The sequence below is a fragment of the Colias eurytheme genome, chromosome 30, assembly GCF_061535395.1.
Source record: "Colias eurytheme isolate Ceu_HAF_F1 chromosome 30, ilColEury1 Martin Lab GWU primary, whole genome shotgun sequence".
Lineage (NCBI taxonomy): Eukaryota > Metazoa > Arthropoda > Insecta > Lepidoptera > Pieridae > Colias > Colias eurytheme.
This window is the reverse complement of record NC_143009.1, coordinates 3,703,501-3,723,687: the sequence shown is the minus strand read 5'-3', so window position 1 is coordinate 3,723,687 and position 20,187 is coordinate 3,703,501. Positions and strand designations below refer to the sequence as shown.

The window sequence follows — 20,187 nt, the reverse complement described above, 5'->3', positions numbered from 1 at the left end:
TCTTCGTCTCCACCGAGAATCGAACCCAGGGACCCTCGGTATGCGCTCACGCGTCAACCACTGTACCAAGGAGGCGGTTATACATATAGATTTTTCAAGCATTTTACATAAAAAATTAACAGGGAAGAAGATATCATATTTAGTTATCTGGGTAGGGTAAATTCACCAATAATGGTTACTTCCTCACGTTAAAAAAAATGGTTTCATGTCAATTCAGTTTATCTGTAATCTATATAGCATGCAATATGTTATGATCGTGCTACCTAAGTTTTATGGATGGCAGATTGTTATCCGGCTAAATTTGTGTTTATAAATAATTTACCAATAATAATATTTATTTAGTCAAACATCATCTTGACATGCCCATGAACAAAATATATGGATTTTTTTTTTTTATTATTAAAACTTGACAAATTATGACTAATTAAAAAACTTGAATTTTTTGAAATTTTTGCATAACTGAAATTGATGAAACAATCTCAGTTTATGCATAAAATATTAATCAGTCCAAAATATTTTATATCACTTCAGCCATTCTAGACTTAACCGCTGTAAGTAATTTTCTTTTATAATTGCGCTCTGATAAATACACTTTACGTATTTATTTCAACTTACATATTATTATCGTTATGTACGAATACAATGCAAAAGTATTCTTGTTTGATTTTACGCCAGCCTGTCTGCCGCAAGCTCGCTGAAAAGTATTCGAAAAGTTGGGATTAATAATACAATCAATAAAAAACGCGTTTTAAATACATTAAAATTGTATTTATTAATGACAAGTTTCATGCGCGTTACTACGTAGTTAATGTTTTTGTAATCCTTTCATGACATTTACCCTATAATCAATTCGTACTTCGTACTTGGCAAATCGCCATATTGGCTTTTCTCCAGAACAAAACTTTCATGTTGCAACAACAGTTCCAATTTGATCAAGTTACTGAACGGACGTCGCGTCTCTGATAATTATAATCTGTATTATTGAACGTTTTGTTTTATCTGCACCCTCGTGTTCTTCGGTCATTGCTGTCAAGAAAAGCGCGCGAACAGCGAAGTGTTTTTTTTTCCAAGATATTTTTGACAAAAGCTTTGTGCGCGTGTTTTGTTTTGAAATTTGAAGTTGACTGCAATTCGGTAAGTCTGAAATCTATTTAATTATAATTTTGGTGCTAAATTAATATTGAAATATTGCATGCCATTTTAAGTTATATATATGAGATATTTAATAAATAAAATAATAGGACTAGGCTTAGATTACAAAAGGACTAGGCATGTTGTGTTGTGATCGAAAAATGGATTAAATTATATCCATAAATTATGTTATAATCGTATTGGACTTATTAATTTATGAATTTGAAATTTTTATCACGAAATGAACCGCACACGCTCGCTATAACTATAATTAATTATTGAAATAACATGCGTTAGACTAATTCTAAATTCGATCATTTCAACAACAATAGATCAAGAAGGCGATGAAAAATACATTAGAGAAAACCACATTATATTAGTATTTTAGAGAAATAACGATAACTCATTCCTATACATATCTATATATCATCGAGATAAAAGACAGCCTATTGCGTGAACCAAGCGTGAACCTATATTATATTCTAATAACCAAACATCGATTCAAAACAAATATAAATTTATGCGATTTATTATTGAAATGTTGGAATGCAGATGTCTTGTTGTAACTATGATAAAAATTTTTTGATACGTAAATGTATAAAGCCAGAACCTGCACAAACTTTATTAAAAAAAAAGACGGGTTACACTCCGGGAGTGCCGGCAGAAGTGAAAACTTGATTATTAACGTTCAGCATGTTTGATATTTTGGAATGGTATCCGTCTATAAGGGCTAAAAAAAATCCGTCTTACGCTTTTTCGATCAGGCCACGTGTCCTGACGCGAGTTTAAGATTTTATACCCAACGCCGCTAAAGAAGTTTTCACTTCAAAAAGACGGGTTGCACTCCGGGACTCGGGAGTGCCGGCAGAAGTGAAAACTTGATTAATAACGTTGAGCATGTTTGATATTTTGGAATGGTATCCGTCTTACGCTTTTTCGATCAGGTCACGTGTCCTGACGCGAGTTTACGATTTTATACCCAACGCCGCTAAAGAAGTTTTCACTTCAAAAAAGTTACAATGAAACTTAAACAGTCGTACGGAGCGAAATTAAGTTGATAGACAGTCTTTTATTGATAATCATTAAAAAAAGTCGATCATCTTAATTCGAATGTTATACCTCTCGGAATCGAGAATATAGACAAATTTTGAATGGACTAACAACCAGACCATATAAACAGTCTGACAGGTCTGACACTTTTCCACAGAGTATATTAATAATTATCATATCTTATGCCCCACTAACTCAAATAAATCGCAAACAGAAACGTAGTTAGGTAGGGAAAACATTCATTAATCCTGATTAATCCCATTCAAAGAGCATGTAAACAGGGCGTTTATTTCGAGCGTGCGTTTATAAACACACGCCTACGCCTTTGTGTTGCGGATTATAAATATTTTGAACTTAATATTACTTTGTTCTGGTTGCAAGTGTTTAATGCGTCTGCCTGCTACTTTGTCCTCTATATGGGTAGGAACTAGGAAATCCATGTGATAAATTATATAGGCCTATACTTTCAGTGTGATCGCAACAAATCGCTGCTAATATAAAATGCGTTCAATTAACTTTACAATTTTTACAAATTCACAAAGAAATATTGTTAAATACCATACCATTAGTGTCCTTCAATATCTATACATATAATAAATCTGTAGAAGGGTCAATTCTGTACATTGAAAAGATTGAAAAAATAAATAGCAGGGGGTGTTACTGGATCGATACCAAACCCAAATATGTGATTAAAAAAAATTTTGTCTGTCTGTCTGTCTGTATGTGAAGGCATCACGTAAAAACTAACAGTTCGATTTCGATGAAACTTGGTATAATTATACCTTATTATCCTGGGCATAAAATAGGATACTTTTTATCCCGGAAAAATACGTAGAAATAAATAAATCTTAATTTTTCCGCGCGGACGGAGTCGCGGGCGGAAGCTAGTCTATACTATATGTGAACAACTAAGTACAATTTTATTTTACACGATTCACCGAAAATTAAAAGAGACTCCGTTCGGTATATTTTTTTTTCGATTTCTTTTTTTAATTTTTACAGATATAATCCAAATTCAAACGGAGACAGATCCAACACACGAAATCGTTAAAATCTGCTCTAAAAGTGATATAACTAATAAAAATTTTTTGTTGTTTAATTAGACTTGCTGCGTAGAGTATTGCCCCGTTTTTCCAGAAATACGTGAAACGATGCCAAAAAGTTTAGTGTCATGGCCGGGGTCAACGTCTGGATTCTATTTTAAGCGGCCATTTTGATAGTCAGACTTCATGCGTTGCCTTGGTACTTGCAGACATTTTTGTACTTATTTGTATGAAATGTTTAGCTTCGAAATTTTCCATGAATTATTACTTTTTCTGTTTATTTTTTAGAATAAACAGGCTATGCTATTGTAAGAATATGAAAGAAGCAATAAATTTAAATAATTTGACGATATTAATACCTACATAAAAAGTAGTATTTTCATCCAAATACATAACTCCATTGCAAGGTTATTTCAACGAATCTGATGTCAAACTATACAGGTTTCTATAGCAACAGTGCTCACATTGGCAGACGCTTCTAAGACACGACGTCTAAGATGACCTTGTAAAGACGTCATTCATATAATTTCATCGACGATCATCCTATTTATCGTAAATAATTACATAAAGTAAACGGTGTTATAGTTTGTAGTGTCGCCAAGTTTATTTGAAGATTATAAACTAGCTATTGGCCGCGATTTCTCTTGATTTGATAATATTATTCAATATAGACCATTCTACTAAATGCCTGAAAAAAATATTGTAGTGTAAGCAATATTTAGTTAATCTAGTAGCGCAATGCCTTTCACTCATCGGAAATGTTCCCAAATAACTTGAAAACATTCTACAAGCTTTAAAGAGACAGACAGACGCGTAGGGCAATTTACTATATCTATACATATAGATATCTAAATTATCAACAATAACAATAAATAGTTATCACAAGATCATTCCGCATTCATAACGCAGCCAAGTTCGATGTCAAATCATGTTTACATAAGCTGTCACTTTTAAATGAAGCGAGATAGAAAGAGACAAGCAATCATCAATCATCGCTTAAGAATCTCAGGTGAAAAATCATTTGGCTCCATATTGTTTTCTTCCGATAGCCAAAGGCGCATGATAACAGCTGATGAAAACTAAACAAATGTATTGCTACACATGCTAGGCCATTTTGCGTTTTAAACCGGCATGTCAAAGATTTAAAGTTCGACGACATGTGACATCTGCTGCACTTGGCCAGGATTGTGGCCTGTACCCTCATAGGAGGTCCGTGGCACGATTTATGAGCTACTAGCTTTCCGCCTGCGGCTTCGCCCGCGTTTTCAAAGAAAAACCCGCATAGTTCCTGTTTCCGTGGGATTTCCGGGATAAAACCTATCCTATGTGTTAATCTATGCTTAATTTCATTTCAATCGGTTCAGTACCTAGTATTTGCGTGATAGAGTAACAAACATACACATACACATCCATCCTCACAAACTTTCGCATTTATAATATTAGTAGATTGTGTGATCAACCTTCTGTACGCTGCCAGAACAATATAAAGTCCAAAAACCGTGTTTTGTGAATAAATCATTAAGTTTTAATGTGGATTATACGACATAAATAAACATGAAACTGGTACACCTTAAAACAAATACTATATGTAACTAGCGGTCCGCCCCGGCTTCGCCCGTGGTACATGTTTACGTTTTCTCTACATAAGAACCATCCTCGTACTTCCAGGAATATAATAAAAAAGAATTATCGAAATCGGTTCAGCCGTTCTCGAGTTATGCGCTTACCAACACATTTTGCGATTCATTTTTATATATACCTATAAGAAAGATATAGTAGACGACGAAACATTTATAACAAAGACACATAAAATATCGCTGATACTCGAGAAATGCATTAAGAAAATATAACTAATTCCAAAACTATCGGCCTCAGACAAGGAAAGAAGGATTTTATTGGCCTTAAATCATTTCATCAAAGATCATTCAACAAAAACATCATAAAATTGGTAACAAAGACGCGTTAAATACAAAGCAGAATAAGGCCAAACGACAAATACTTGAGGAAATCTGTAACAAAGATGCGTAGAATCATGTAGAATGAAGAAAAATTGGTGCTTCACAGAAATCCCCCTGATGTCATACCTTGTACCAACTTGGCAGTGATTTCTGGAGCTATGCCACGATAAAGCACGTGGCCAAGAGTCTTTGATGTGGTCACGATTGATTTGATCATGTGTAGTTAAAATATGGAGTTCACGTGAGAATTGCGTAAGATTTTTTGTTTTGTGCAGTTTGGTGGTAGTGGTGAAGGTAGAAAAGTTAATATTGATAGACGAAATTAATATTAAAGGTAGGACATATTCCTATTTTCACTTCCAATTCTCATATTTTTTCGATGAAATCAGAGGTCTGGATAAAATAACAATGATGGTAACTTATGAAGTTATGAGAGGTTAGGAATAATACGTTTCTCATTTCGGAAAATTGTGAAAGTTTCTCTATCTTCTTATGCATGTTTAAATGCGTTTGTTTGTTACTCCTTTCCGCAAAATTGCTGACCCGATTTTTATAAAATTTGGCACACACAGGGAGTAACTTGGATTAACACATAGGCTATATATCAGAATACTAAGACCAATAGAGGCGGAGCAGTGCGGGTAAAACCGCGAGACACAGCTACTTTTACATATTAGCAAAGAACAAGTATGGTAAATAATTTAATTTAATTTCTGCTCATGCTAAAAATTACAGTAGATGCCCTTTTCAGGGTTGGTATTTAAAGATGTTACCGTAACCTTTTTTAATAAGGTTAATTTAGTACAAGCGGTACTTTCCATTGAAATAAATCGTGGCCTACAATTGCAGCCAAATTACTTCACATACATCTTTATAAACTTCCTTGAAAAACACCAAATTATTATCTTACGTGGAAAATAGTGATCATGGCTAAAAATAAGTGAAACGTCCTTGAAAATACGAAAACAGGTAAGGAAACTAAAGTATGGATCGTTGCCAAAACCAAATAAGGAAGACCCCTGCCTTCAAATAATTTTCTTTCTCTCAGTTTTAACGGAGTGTCATCATATACTGGTCGTACAGGCCAATGAACTTGCTTCATTTTGTTTCACAGTAGATGGCGCCACGTGTGCATGTTTACATGTTTTTGTCTGCGCATGTGCCTAATGCGTATTGTTTTTGTTTTTGATATGAACGGGGATTATTTTTAAAAAACATTGTTATTGAAAGTATTAGAAAACAGTTGGTGGATTTCAAGGAATTGGCCAATCCCTTACCCAGCCCCCCTAGACAAGTGGCTTTCTATTAGCGTAAAGTTGAATAGAATAGATTATGAATGTATGAGATTGACGTTTGATTACGACGACGACGACGATTGATTACGTCAATCTCATACATTCATAATCTATTCTATTCAACTTTACGCTAATAGAAAGCCACTTGTCTAGGGGGGCTGGCTTTGTTTTGGTTCTATTGAAGATAAAAGATGTGTACCATGCTATACTAGTATTCAAATATGCGAATCGCACTTTTAAATAGATTTATGGATATCTTGATGCACTTGCATTATTATTGCGTTGTAACTTGTAATGGTTGTAATTTCATAATATTTTTTTAAATAAACAGCATTAAAGGTAATGGCAGATTCTTTAGAAAAGCTATACAAAAACACCAAGCTAACACCAACCAATTTTAGCTGACATGTATCAAGTCATTGTCCCGACCCATACATTGTTATAAAATTGCATACATATTTTTACCACACTTTTATTATTAGCGACATTTACTACAAGTTAAATATAGTGATTAAACAGTCAATCAAAATTAATCTCTATTTCTAATGGCATTAATAAAATTATCCTATAAAACGTCAAACTACGCAATGTAAAATGTCGTTGCCCCATACATTTGATTGCGTTTGTTTACGACCTTTGTATTAGACACATGTTGTAAATCGTGGTAATAATAGAATAGATATTGACCATTGGTCGTATCAAATACGCATTTGTTACACAACACGCGCACGTGTTGTTATTTTCAGTTCACAAATAAAACGCAAACTTTTTATTGGCTTTATTTAATTATTCAGTTTGAAAGTATCATCCACCTGGATGTGTTCTGTGTAACGTCTCTGTCACAGAGCAAGTAATATAGTAGTCTCTGTAGAAATTAAAGATTAAAGTGTTGAATAGGCTATCAGTGACTTTATCAGCTAGTCCTGAAATTATTTAGTGAAATTCGACGTTGTAACTGATAGGTACTTATTATACAACTTTGAAGGTACAATATAGAAAAAAGGTTGGTAATAATAATAATTTAATAAACATACCTAGATTAGAAAAAAAATTGAGACTGAATGGGCAATGAATACTGCCACTATCCAATTTGAGCAACAATAGGTTACTACTTACGGTTCTATGTGTGAAGTGCCATGTCCCCTAGTGGGGTAAGGGGCAGATGCATTATACATCTGTTTCACTGATCGATTTTCTTTAGGGACAAGTAGGTGATCAGCCTTCTGTGTCCTGCCAGACCGAGACATTTTTTTTCTTCGTCTCCACCGGGAATCGAACCCAGGACCCCTCGGTGTAAGCTCACGCGTCAACCACTGTACCAAGGAGGCGGTCATACGGTTACGGTTGCCAAATATGTGTTTACTTTTTAAGTTAAGATAGTCTTAGTTTTTGTTGGCAATAAAGCTTTTTTTCTTTCTTTCTTTCTTTCTTTCTATAATAAAGTTAATCTAGGATTCTGGATTTTAGTGTGTGTCAAAATTGCAAAAACCACCTCTCCGCAGCTTCGCCCGTTTTGTTGAAAACCTAACAAATTAAAATTAAACCTTCCATAAAAACAACTTCTTCAAATAAAAACTTATCTTTTTGGACCAAGTGTGGATTTTACGATTTAAATAATTAATGATACATGTACTATTTCAGCAACCATGCCTTCAGAAGTGATCACAGACAAGTCGCTGCAGCGCGAGCTGGCTGACTCCATCATTCGGATGGTACCTCTCGATGAGATAAGAATCTTACTGGCTTGTGGTGCAAAGGTATGTTATATAATAACTTATATATAAAATTCTCGTGTCACAATGTTAGTCTGCATACTCCTCCGAAACGGGTGGACCGATTCTCATGAAATTTTCTGTGCATATCGGGTAAGTCTGAGAATCGGCCAACATCTATTTTTCATATGTACCACGGGCGAAGCCGGGGTGGACCGCTAGTAACTTATATAATACTAGCGGTCCGCCCCGGCTTCGCCCGTGGTACATGTTTACGTTTTCTCTACATAAGAACCATCCTCGTACTTCAAGGAATATAATAAAAAACGAATTATCGAAATCGGTTCAGCCGTTCTCGAGTTATGCGCTTACCAACACATTTTGCGATTCATTTTTATATATAAGAAGATTCATGTGCCATCTAAAAGGAAATATCTTATTACCTTTGTTTTCGTATAAATTAAAAGCTTGAAGAATAACTCATAATGCTCATTCCTTAGCCAAAAAGAAGAATATAATTTTAATTTTTCATTAATAACTATTAAACTGTGTTTATATTACCATTTCAATACCGATCTCCGCATCAGCTAAGATTATAGATAGATCTACAGCTAGTAAATTTCTTTAATTGTACCTTATAGTATTACTATTAGTAGCAAAACATTTATATTTCTACCCTACATTCATTATATTCTTTTTATTCCACTCCTTATTTATAACTAGCTGCTCCGCGTGGTTTCACCCCCGTGGTTCCACTCCTGTTGCCCGTAGCGTGATGAAATATAGCCTAACCTTCCTCGATAAATCGGACCAGTAGTTCCCGAGATTAATGCGTTCAAACAAACAAACAAACTCTTCAGCTTTATAATATTAAGTATAGCTATATTATATTATTTTATTATCAGGTAAACGAGCCAGTAACACAGGGCCTGCGTCCCTTACACTATGCGATATGGCAGCGATATTTGGAAGCCACTCGGTTGCTTCTCGTGAGAGGCTGCGATATCAACGCGACGGATGACTGTGGTTATAGTGCCTTGCATCTGTCTGCGGAACATGGGTATGTATTTATTATTTTATCTTAATCTTAATATATATAAATCTCGTGTCACAATGTTTGTCTTCAATGGACTCCTAAACCACTTAACCGATTATAATATAATTCGCACACCATGTGCAGTTCGATCCAACTTGAGAGGTTAGTTTAAACATGTAGGTACCACGGACGAAGCCGGGGCGGACCGCTAGTTTGATTAAATCTAGTTAATGTCACCGCTTTGTATAAATAACCCATTTTTAAAAATAATATAATTTCTTCTACAGTTACACGGAATTCGTGAAACTGCTACTTGAAAGTGGTGCAGCGGTTGACTACCGTCCGGACACGGGCGAAGAGTTCCCACGAACAACGCTCTGTGATGAGCCATTGAGATTGGCTATACGGAATAAACATTATGTAAGTTCATCAGAACATATAAATGGTTTATCAGACCATATAAAAGGGGTGTACATTATGTTAGTTTGTGATCAGACCATATAAATGGGGTATATAATATTATGTTAGTTTGTGATCAGACCATATAAGTGTATTATCAGACCATATAAATGGGGTATACATTATGTAAGTTTGTGATCAGACCATATAAAGGGGGTATAGATTATGCAATTTTGTTATTATCAGACAATATATCCGGGATAAATGTTATGACAGTGCTTTATAGTGTATAATAATGATTTTTTTCCATCATATAAAATAAAAATTATGAAGGTTAATTTTCAATAAACCATCATCAACTAGGCCTATAATAACGCTCAAAAATTGCCGTACGTATTTTTATTAACTTTTTATATTATATTAAGTAGAGCTTATTGTAGTGTTATCTTCAGTATAACTAATATAAAGTAATAGTTTAGTTATATAACATCCTCGGCCAATATTTGTTGTTTTTTTTTAATACTTTAGGCTACGCGCAGACATACAGCGTTCTGCGTTCCGCGTTCTGCGTCCTGCGTTCGTCAGTTCTGCGTTCTGCGTTCTAGCGCACACAGGAGCACGTTCAAGACATTTGCGTTCTATTTCGCGACTCTCCGCACGTAAAACATTTCTCTCGAAAGTTCATCTTCCGAAGATGAAGCCTTGCTTTTGTGGAGTCTAGAGGAGTCAAAAAAAAGTAGAAAATGTTGGGTACACCCTATCAACACGAAACGAGATGATATGGGAGAATTTAGTATTCTTATCCCTGAGCTGCTTCAAGATGAAGAGAGATTTTATATTTATTTTCGAATGTCAATAAATAGCTTCAATGAGTTACATGACTATGTAAAATCTGAAATAGAAAAACAAGATACCAATTGGAGAAGACGGACCAGCCATAGCGAGAACGCGAGTTCTTTGTAATTCTGTACAGAGAACGCGAGAACGCAAGCGTTCCGAATGACCGCCGCGGTCTAACTGCGTTCTGTGTGCGCCGGCGCTATAGATCCTTCACATTACAAAGAACGCGGAACGCAGAACGCAGAACGCGGAACGCAGAACGCTCTCTGTCTGCGCGTACCCTTAAAAAATACTTACCCAAACCAGAGGTCGTGGGTTCGATTCCCACCTAGGCCAAATATTTGTGTGATGAACATAGATGTTTGCTCTGTGTCTGGGTATCTATATAAGTGTTTATTTAAAATTATAAATGTATTTTTATTAGCCATCTGGTTTCCATAACACAAGCGAAAGCTTAGTATGGGATCAGATCGTGCCGTGTGTGAAAATTGTCCTGAAATATTTATTTATTAACAGGATGTAGCCCGTCTTCTATTAGAACATGGCGCAGATCCGAATAAAAGATACTTTTTCGGTGCCGAAATCAATCTGGTTTCCGACCCTGAGTATTTGGAACTGCTGCTCATGTTTGGAGCGAATCCTGACTCGAGGGATAGATCAGGTCTGACGCCGTTGATGAAGGCTGCCAGACAGAGAAAGGTAGGTTTTTTGTTTAGTTTACACATATATTATATACACAGCTAAGAACAAAAAATCTTATATATAAAAATGAATCGCAAAATGTGTTGGTAAGCGCATAACTCGAGAACGGCTGAACCGATTTCGATAATTCTTTTTTTATTATATTCCTTGAAGTACGAGGATGGTTTTTATGTAGAGAAAACGTAAACATGTACCACGGGCGAAGCCGGGGCGGACCGCTAGTAAACAAATAAAAATAAATAGCTTTCCGTCGCGTAGTCAAAGAAAAACCCGCATAGTTCCCGTTTCCGTGGGATTTTCGGTATAAAACCTATCCTATGTCCTTCCTCAGGTCTCAAGCTATCTCTGTACCAAATTTGTAATAAATCCATGCAGTACTTTTTGAGATTAGCCCGGACATACTTACATACAAACAAACAGACAAAAATTCTAAAAACTATATTTTTGACTTCGGTATCTATTGTAGATTACGCCCCAAGTACTCTTTTAAAAAAAATATTCAATGTACAGTTTTGACTTTCCTACGATTTTATTATATGAAATAGATATATTTTAGTGTCATTAAAAGGAATAATTATTTTTTTAAACCAATATTAATCTAAATTGCAGTTAATAATATTATTTTTAACTACCCGCACGTTTTTTCTCACTAAGTTAAACTGTATTTTCTAATAAAGAAAGTTTATCCTTGCAGTTATTTTAAATTTAATATTGACTGACCGGTTGGGTTAGTTGCCTTCCAAGCCAGAAGTCGTGGGTTCGATTCCCACCCGGGGCAAATGTTTGTGTGATGAACATAGATGTTTGCTTTACCCTTAGACATAAGAGCAGCTCAATCTCTATCTACGTTCAAAAACTTACTGAAGAAATTTTATTTATCCAATTAGTCGGTAATTTCATTGTTTATTTTATTAGTCAATTGTGTTGGTGTGCGTTTTCTATTTTATGTATGTGTATTTATATATTATGTATGTTTATTTTCCAATTATAATATATGTATATGTTTGTATCTATTTATTTAGTTATATTATGTATGTACATTATGTATATGTATATATGTGTATGTTTATGTATATTTATAAGCTTATATTATTATCTATTTATATAATATGTATTTTTATTTATTTTTAATTTATTTATTTTATTTTTTCTGTTCTTAGTGCACTTTGCCCTGTTTTTAATTACTTTTGCACTGCGTCTCCTTGTCCACCAGGTTGTCTGGAAGAGATCGCTGTCTGAGCGATAAGACCGCCTGTTGTGCTCTTTTATTAACTAATGTATTTTGTCCTTATTTGTACTTTTCTCTGTGGTGCACAATAAAGTATTTTTGTTTGTTTGTTTGTTTGCTCTGTGTCTGGATGTTAATTATCTATGGTATAATATATAAGTGTTTATTTAAAATGATGTACCTATGTTTATCAGCCATCTGCTTTCCATAACACAAGCGAAAGCTTAACGACGCGGTTGGCGCAGTGGTAAAGTAACTGCCTACTGAGCCGACGGTCCCGGGTTCGATCCCCGGTCAGGGCAAATATTTGTGTGATGAACTCAATTATTTGTTCTTGGGTCTGGGTGTTATTATCTATATATGTATTTATTAAATATTATATTTATCGTCGCCTAGTACCCACAACACAAGCCTTAATTGAGCTTACTGTGGTACTAGGTCGATTTGTGTAATAATGTCCTATAATATTTATTTATTATTATTTATTAGTATGGGATCAGATCGTACTGTGAAAATTGTACTGAAATATTTATTTATTTAATGTTCCAGGGAATAGAATCAGTATTACTCCTTATAAGTTATGGAGCTGATGTCAACGCTATAGCTGACGTGAGAAATGACTACAGAACTGTCATGCATTATGCTGTATTGAGTGGTGAGTAGATATCAAACTAGCTGTGCCCCGCGGTTTTACCCGCTATCCTCCGCTCCTGTTGGTCTTAGCGTGATGATATATAGCCTATAGCCTTCCTCGATAAATGGGCTATATAACAACGAAATATTTTTTCAAATCGGACCAGTAGTACCTGAGATTAGCGCGTTCAAACAAACATACAAACAAACTCTTCAGCTTTATAATATTATTAGTAACTAGATTTCCGCCTGCGGCTTCGCCCGCGTTTTCAAAGGAAAACCCGCATAGTTCCCATTCCCGTGGGATTTCCGGGATAAAACCTATCCTATGTGTTAATCCAAGTTACCCTCTATATGTGTGTTAAATTTCATTGTAATCGCCTCAGTAGTTTATGCGTGAAAACTGAAAACCATACATACATACAAACCTTTCCTCTTTTTAATATTACTATAGATTAGTATTAGTATAGATATAAAAATTTAATTACAGGTAACACAGAAGTAGTGAACTTATTGATAAAACAAGGAGCTAAAGTCAATTATGAAAGTCCAGATTTAAACAAACCATCGCCTTTGGACCTCGCTATACTAAAAGGAGATGTTGATATGGTCCAAATGCTTTTGAATGCTGGTGAGTTAGTAATTTTAGTAGTAGTAGTAAAAAAGTAGTGAGTAGTAGGAAAAGTAGTTTGTAGTAGTAAAAGTAGTGTTTAGTTGTAAAGGTAGAACTTAGAAGTAGTAAAAGCAGTTTGTAGTAGTAAAGGTAGTTTATAGTAGTAAAGGTAGTTAGTAGTAGGAAAAGTAGTTAATAGTAGTAGAGGTAGTTAGTTGTAGTAATGGTAGTTAGTAGTAGTATAAGTAGTAAGTAGTAGTAAAGGTAGTTAGTAGTAGTAAAGGTAGTAGAAGTAGTTGTAGTGCTAGTTTATGTGATTAAAAGAAAAAATATGATTCGTAAGACCATAAGAAACATTAGGTATTGTGAGATTAGTAGAATTATTATAACAAATAGTAGAAATAGTAGGATTCATATTACCAGTCGATTAATTAGGTTTAGTAATAGCATTATTATTTCAATAAAAGCATATTAAAATAAAATAAATAAAAAATAATCATTAAACAATCATTAATCAAACATAGTTATAAGGTAACAAGATACTAACAATAATTATAATATTATGGATATTGCAATTATCTGAAATAAATCAAATAAAATAATAAATAAAAAATGTGTGCGTGTACTAGTGTACACACGTAAGAAGTGAAACATCTTTATGACCTTATTTTTCAAAAAATAATTTACTATAAGCAACTTTACAGAAATACGTCGAATCACGAGTGGTAGGGATAAGAAAAAGATGGCGCGTAACGGAAACATGTCACGCGTAATGAAAAAATGTTACATTAAATTTTTTCCAACCCCGATAAAGAAGTTTCACTTCAATAAATAAATAGTTTTAAATTAATTAATTATTTAAATAATAAACAATTACAATAATTAAATTTACAGGTGCGTGTGTGAATGCGTCTAGTTCAGTGATTGGCACGCCTCTACACGTGGCATGCTCCGACAATATAACCAATAGAAAGGAAATCGTTAAAGTAAGTAGATATTTGGATTTTTAAAATAAACTAGCGGTCTGCCCCGGCTTCGCCCGTGGTACATATTTACGTTTTCTCTACATAAGAACCATCCTCGTACTTCAAGGAATATAATAAAAAAAGAATTATCGAAATCGGTTCAGCCGTTCTCGAGTTGTGCGCTTACCAACACATTTTGCGATTCATTTTTATATATAAGAAGATAAAGACGTGTGTCACTCGGGGACTGCCGCGGTAAAGCTATTGCATGCTATGCCTTCAAGCCACACCTCCGCACCCGTCCCCGTGGGGAGCGTGAGGTTTTTTCGTTACGGAATTTCTCGATTCGGTCCCCGCGCTCAAGGCCCGCGATAGAAGCTATGCAATAGCTTAAAAAAATATTTTTAAATAATTAATGTTTGATACAAATTATATAGAGATTGAATAAATAGCAGAAAAAAACTACTATAGCGTGATAACAAAGACAGAAAATAGTTTTTTTTTATTGTTTTTTATATTTAAATATTTACGGATCGAAATTACCGATCTCATTTTTTTATTAATATCTACCTAAGTATCTATTTTTTATTCTTCTGAGAACGGTAAAAAGTAAAAACTACGGTTTTGTATTATTTTAGGTTTATTTGATTATTTACAAAAGTGGGATAAACATAAATCAATTTATTTATTTATTGCTTTTTAATGAAACATGGGAAACTTATTGCTAATACATATAAGTATACAAAACAAAAAACAGTATAGTTTATTAGGCGGCCTTATCACTTAGAAGTGATCTCTTCCAGGCAACCTAGGCATAATCAATTTTGTGTGTATATTTTTCCCCGCAGATTCTACTAAACAGCGGAGCAGACCCAAACCAAAAGGTCTACAATGAAGAAGATGGCGCTCAACTCCGGCCAGCACTTGCTGAATACTTGGCCAGCAATACTGAACCCGACGCTGATATCGTATACGCGCTGCTGAGAAGCGGAGCCAGGGTATGTAAATACATATCAAACAATATATAAATCATGGACTAATATAAATATCTATTTGTCCATGATATAAATACTAGCTTTCCACCCGCGGCTTCGCCCGCGTTTTCAAAGAAAAACCCGCATAGTTCTCGTTCCCGTGGGATTTCCGGGTTAAAACCTATCCTATGTGTTAATCCAAGTTACCCTCTATATGTGTGCTAAATTTCATTGTAATCGGTTCAGTAGTTTTTACGTGAAAGAGTGATAGTATTAAGATTATCATCTTAATACAATTATAAAGGCGAAAGTTTGTAAGTATGGATGTATGGATGTTTGTTACTCTTTCACGTAAAAACTACTGAACCGATTACAATGAAATTTAGCACACATATAGAGGGTAACTTGGATTAACACATAGGATAGGTTTTAACCCGGAAATCCCACGGGAACGGGAACTATGCGGGTTTTCCTTTGAAAATGCGGGCGAAGCCGCGGGCGGAAATCTAGTTAGTTCATAAACCCTTTAATCACACATAGTACATGCTGAATATTTGGTCAGCAAATGCTGATATTGTATTCGCGCTGCTGCGAAGTATAGCCAGAGTATGATCATGTATTGTACCTATATTATTAGTGGCTTATATAATATAATCCCCTTGATAGATTAATTGTATAAAAAAACAGAGAATATCACTTGCTGAATGGTCAGCAATTACTGGGAAATTGTGCTAAGATATCCTGACTGACTGACTCTTTTAAGTGTCTTTAGTTAAAATCGATTTTATCCATTTAAAATGCCATTTTATGATTAAACAAATAAATTAAATTAAATACTGTCTCATAAATCGGTTCAGCTGTTTCATTTAAAATTGGAACATTGTATGTACCTATTAATAATACAATTCTTGCAGAAAATTTTGGATATTTTGTCTATGGACACAATAATAGTTTTTTTTTTATATTTCAGGTAATAATGAAAACACAGTTCCGCGACCCGGACGGCATTTTAAACCACCTTCAAAACGTTACCTTAGAAGAGTACCAACATATCTACTATCTCCTTCTACAAGCGGCCGAATCTTTCGACCTTTGTATGATAAAAAGAAATAATATCCTCAACCCAGTACAGAAAGAAGTGCTTATAAAACGCGCGAAAAACCCCATTTCTTTATTGGCTCAAGTTAGGATTTTTCTACGCAAACATTTTGGCACTAAATTCGCGAAAGCTGTCAAAAATATGGAAATTCCGACCATATTGCATCGCTATTTGCTGTTTGAATGCAGTTAATCTTTATAAGTTATGTTTTTGAATTTTTTTCTTCCATTTTTGGAGTTGCCATGCGCAAATATTGATTGTTTATGGTTGAAAAAATAGTGTTGCCAGCGCGCAATCTATTTGCCTAGTTTGCGGAAAATGTAGGTGGTTTGAAACAAATATTTTATAAATTGGGTTGCCAGTGCGAAATTTTTTGCCTTGAATAAGGGAACGATGGAGTTAATTTGATTTAAAAAAAATCATTTATAGGCAGTTTTCTGTTTCATAAGATCGGTTTGCCGATTTTTTACTTCGATACTATTGATAAATATTTTTAAATAATTATAAGACTAAGTATTTAAGTATGTGTAATATTCAAGAAACAATAATAAATACTTTTTGCATGTAGTAGGAGTAGAATTAAAGCTTATTTATCGTATTTTTCTGTTAATTTAAGTTTTTTTTTATCCGATTTAGAAAAATATAAATTTATACAGTTTTGTCAAGTGAATTGTTTAATAAGTTATTATCGAGAAAAGTAAACTGATGCTTTCAAAATGATTTTGTATTACTTATGGAAAACAAGCAGAACATTATTAAAGTGAAACTTTTATTACATCGTCTCAAACTTTTTGGTCTGTGTAGCGCATGTCGCGTGTATCGCGGCTGCCGAGTAGGTATACCTACTCGGCACGCGACATGCGCTACACAAAGCAGTGTTCGGAACCGTTCGAACAGTTTCACTTTTACCGTGGTTTCATAAAACCACACAACATTTTTTTATGTATACCTATTTAAATTTTTTATGTATTGAGAAATTGATCCTTCAATATTTTATAGAAAATAGAATTCAATTTAAATAGAATTAGTTTAACTGTATAAAGCTTGCATGAATACAAACGCACAAAAATATTATGTTTTATGTGTAATACCTATAAATAACTTTTTATTTTTTTATGTATCTTTTTAAAATATCCGAAATCGGTATAATTATGTAACCATTATATTTTAACTTAAAATTTATTAAAAGATAATAAATAATGCTTTCTTATGGAAAATACATTTTCTCCAAAGATTATGAGTAACTTGTATTAGTAATCTTACAAATGAATTATGTATAAATTAGTTGAAAAAAAATTTTTTTTTATAATTTTGTCTGACTATTTAAATCTATTAATAAATATTTTTTAAAAGCGAAGTTCGCTCGCTAATAAATATTTTATAAAAAATACTGCAACTTACGACATTAATCTAAAGAACCTTCTTTTTGAAGTGAAACTTCTTTATCGGGGTTGGAAAAAAATTTAGTGTAACATTTTTTTGTTACGCGCCATCTTTTTCTTATCGCTACCACGCGTGATTCTATAAAGTTGCATAAAGTAAATTATTTTTTGAAAAATAAGGTCATATAGAAGTTTCACTTCTTACGTGTGTACACTAGTACATGCACACATTTTTTATTATGAATGTTTTTTTTTGCATTATTTGAGACCCTGTCTTTTACTATGGTCATATAAAAATGCTAAAAATGTAGTCTGAAATAATTTTTAAATGTGATATCTTGTGATATTTTAGATTTAAGGGAAAAGAGCGGTAGTAATTACATAAAAATGTAATGTTTTTTGTATGTACTTATTTTGACTGTTTATTATGATAATAAAGGCTTTTGTAATAATATATTCATGTTTTATTTCATTTTTTATTATTTGCCTGGAAATGTTGTGTATCTTACAAATACAATGATGACAAATCTTTGATTAAATTAACAGACATAAAATGAACTAAAAGTTACATTTTGTTACCCAAAATATTTTTGAGTAACAAAATGTAACTTTTAGTTCATTTATTTTATTAGTTTTCGCATGACTTTTGGGAAGGATAAGATATTATGAATCCAATTAATTAATAATCTAAGGCATATGTACCTAAAGCGTTGGCACGATTTTTCCAAATTAAAATGATCACCAAATTGGAAAACAGCATACTTAGCAGATAATTTAGAAAATTAAGTCTTCCTAAATAGCTATAAAAGCAAACATTTTTTATTTTATTAACCTCAGGAATTATCAATAAAGGGAAGTTATGAATACAATAGTTATCGAATATTATAACATACTAGCGGTCCGCCCCGGCTTCGCCCGTGGTACATGTTTACGTTTTCTCTACATAAGAACCATCCTCGTACTTCAAGGAATATAATAAAAAAAAGAATTATCGAAATCGGTTCAGCCGTTCTCGAGTTATGCGCTTACCAACACATTTTGCGATTCATTTTTATATAATATATAACTCGAACTACCTGAAATGTTTTTATCGACATCATTTTGCTTTTGAATATGCTGTAAAATATTAAACTTAGAACAGATAATTATTTTTCTTTTGAAATATTACCGAAAAGCCGATACAAGAGAAGATATAGAGTTCAAGAAGTGTGCCTGATTTAGTAAAAGCTCATTATCACACTGTTTGTATGCATTTCCTGAGAACATTTACAGGTAAATTAGCTTGGAGAAATTTTTGCGTTTGTAGTAGTGTATGGTCAGCAAATAAAATAAAACAACATTTTATTTTTAGTTTTTATTTTATACAGGGTTACTTGTAAAACACCAGCAACCTCGCAGGACAAGATAGCTAACATCATAAATAACAACATTTGTTCTACGACTTTTGGCATAACGCAATAAATTATTTTTAAATGATTTTTTAAACTTTTATTGTACTCTCCTTACATTTGTAAGTCTATGTTCTATTAATTATCGGATGGACGACGCGACGCCCCCTTCCCCCTCTCGTTCGCTTTTTGTTTACGTAATTTTTGGGAGGCGTAGAGTTTATAATATTCAGACGGAAAATTAAATGAATATTTATTTTTGTATGAAAATAAAATCTAACAAATTATCAAAAGTCGAAATGTTGTTACTTATGATGTTAGCTATCTTGTCCTGCGAGGTTGCCGGTGTTTTACAAGTAACCCTGTATATATAAGGGATTTTAAATTAAACTATATGTGTTTCTCCTCTGAAAAAGATGAGACTTTATTTTAATATTTGCACATTTAACATACATATAACTTTTACATTAACAATGTTACTAAAATGAAAAATTTACTAACCTGAAAAAGAAACGACATTTAAAGTTTAATTCTTTAGTTTGAGAAGTCAAAGGCTTGCCTCGACCATGTTTTAACACTGGAGCCATATTGAATTAACAATATAAAGTTACAACACTTACACACAAATTAAACACTAGTTATGGCCCTGCCTTCATACAAAACTGCTGAATACGCCGTTCGCACGGGAATAGAATGTGGATGCGATTTCCCTTATAGCATCCAAGCTTACGTCTTTATA

The 20,187-nt window shown here is 33.5% G+C and overlaps 1 protein-coding gene across 1 annotated transcript; it reads left to right on the top strand.

Annotated features, from left to right (window-relative positions):
- Positions 1-1,105: 1,105 nt before the first annotated feature.
- On the top strand, positions 1,106-17,780 carry LOC149895773 (uncharacterized). Its single transcript, XM_090118540.1, has 10 exons — positions 1,106-1,134; positions 8,119-8,234; positions 9,095-9,249; positions 9,513-9,645; positions 10,981-11,163; positions 12,944-13,049; positions 13,518-13,658; positions 14,535-14,626; positions 15,454-15,603; positions 16,550-17,780. The coding sequence occupies exons 2-10, from the start codon at positions 8,124-8,126 to the stop codon at positions 16,868-16,870; spliced, it is 1,392 nt and encodes a 463-aa protein (XP_089974666.1). The 5' UTR covers positions 1,106-1,134; positions 8,119-8,123; the 3' UTR covers positions 16,871-17,780.
- The last annotated feature ends 2,407 nt before the right edge of the window (positions 17,781-20,187 follow it).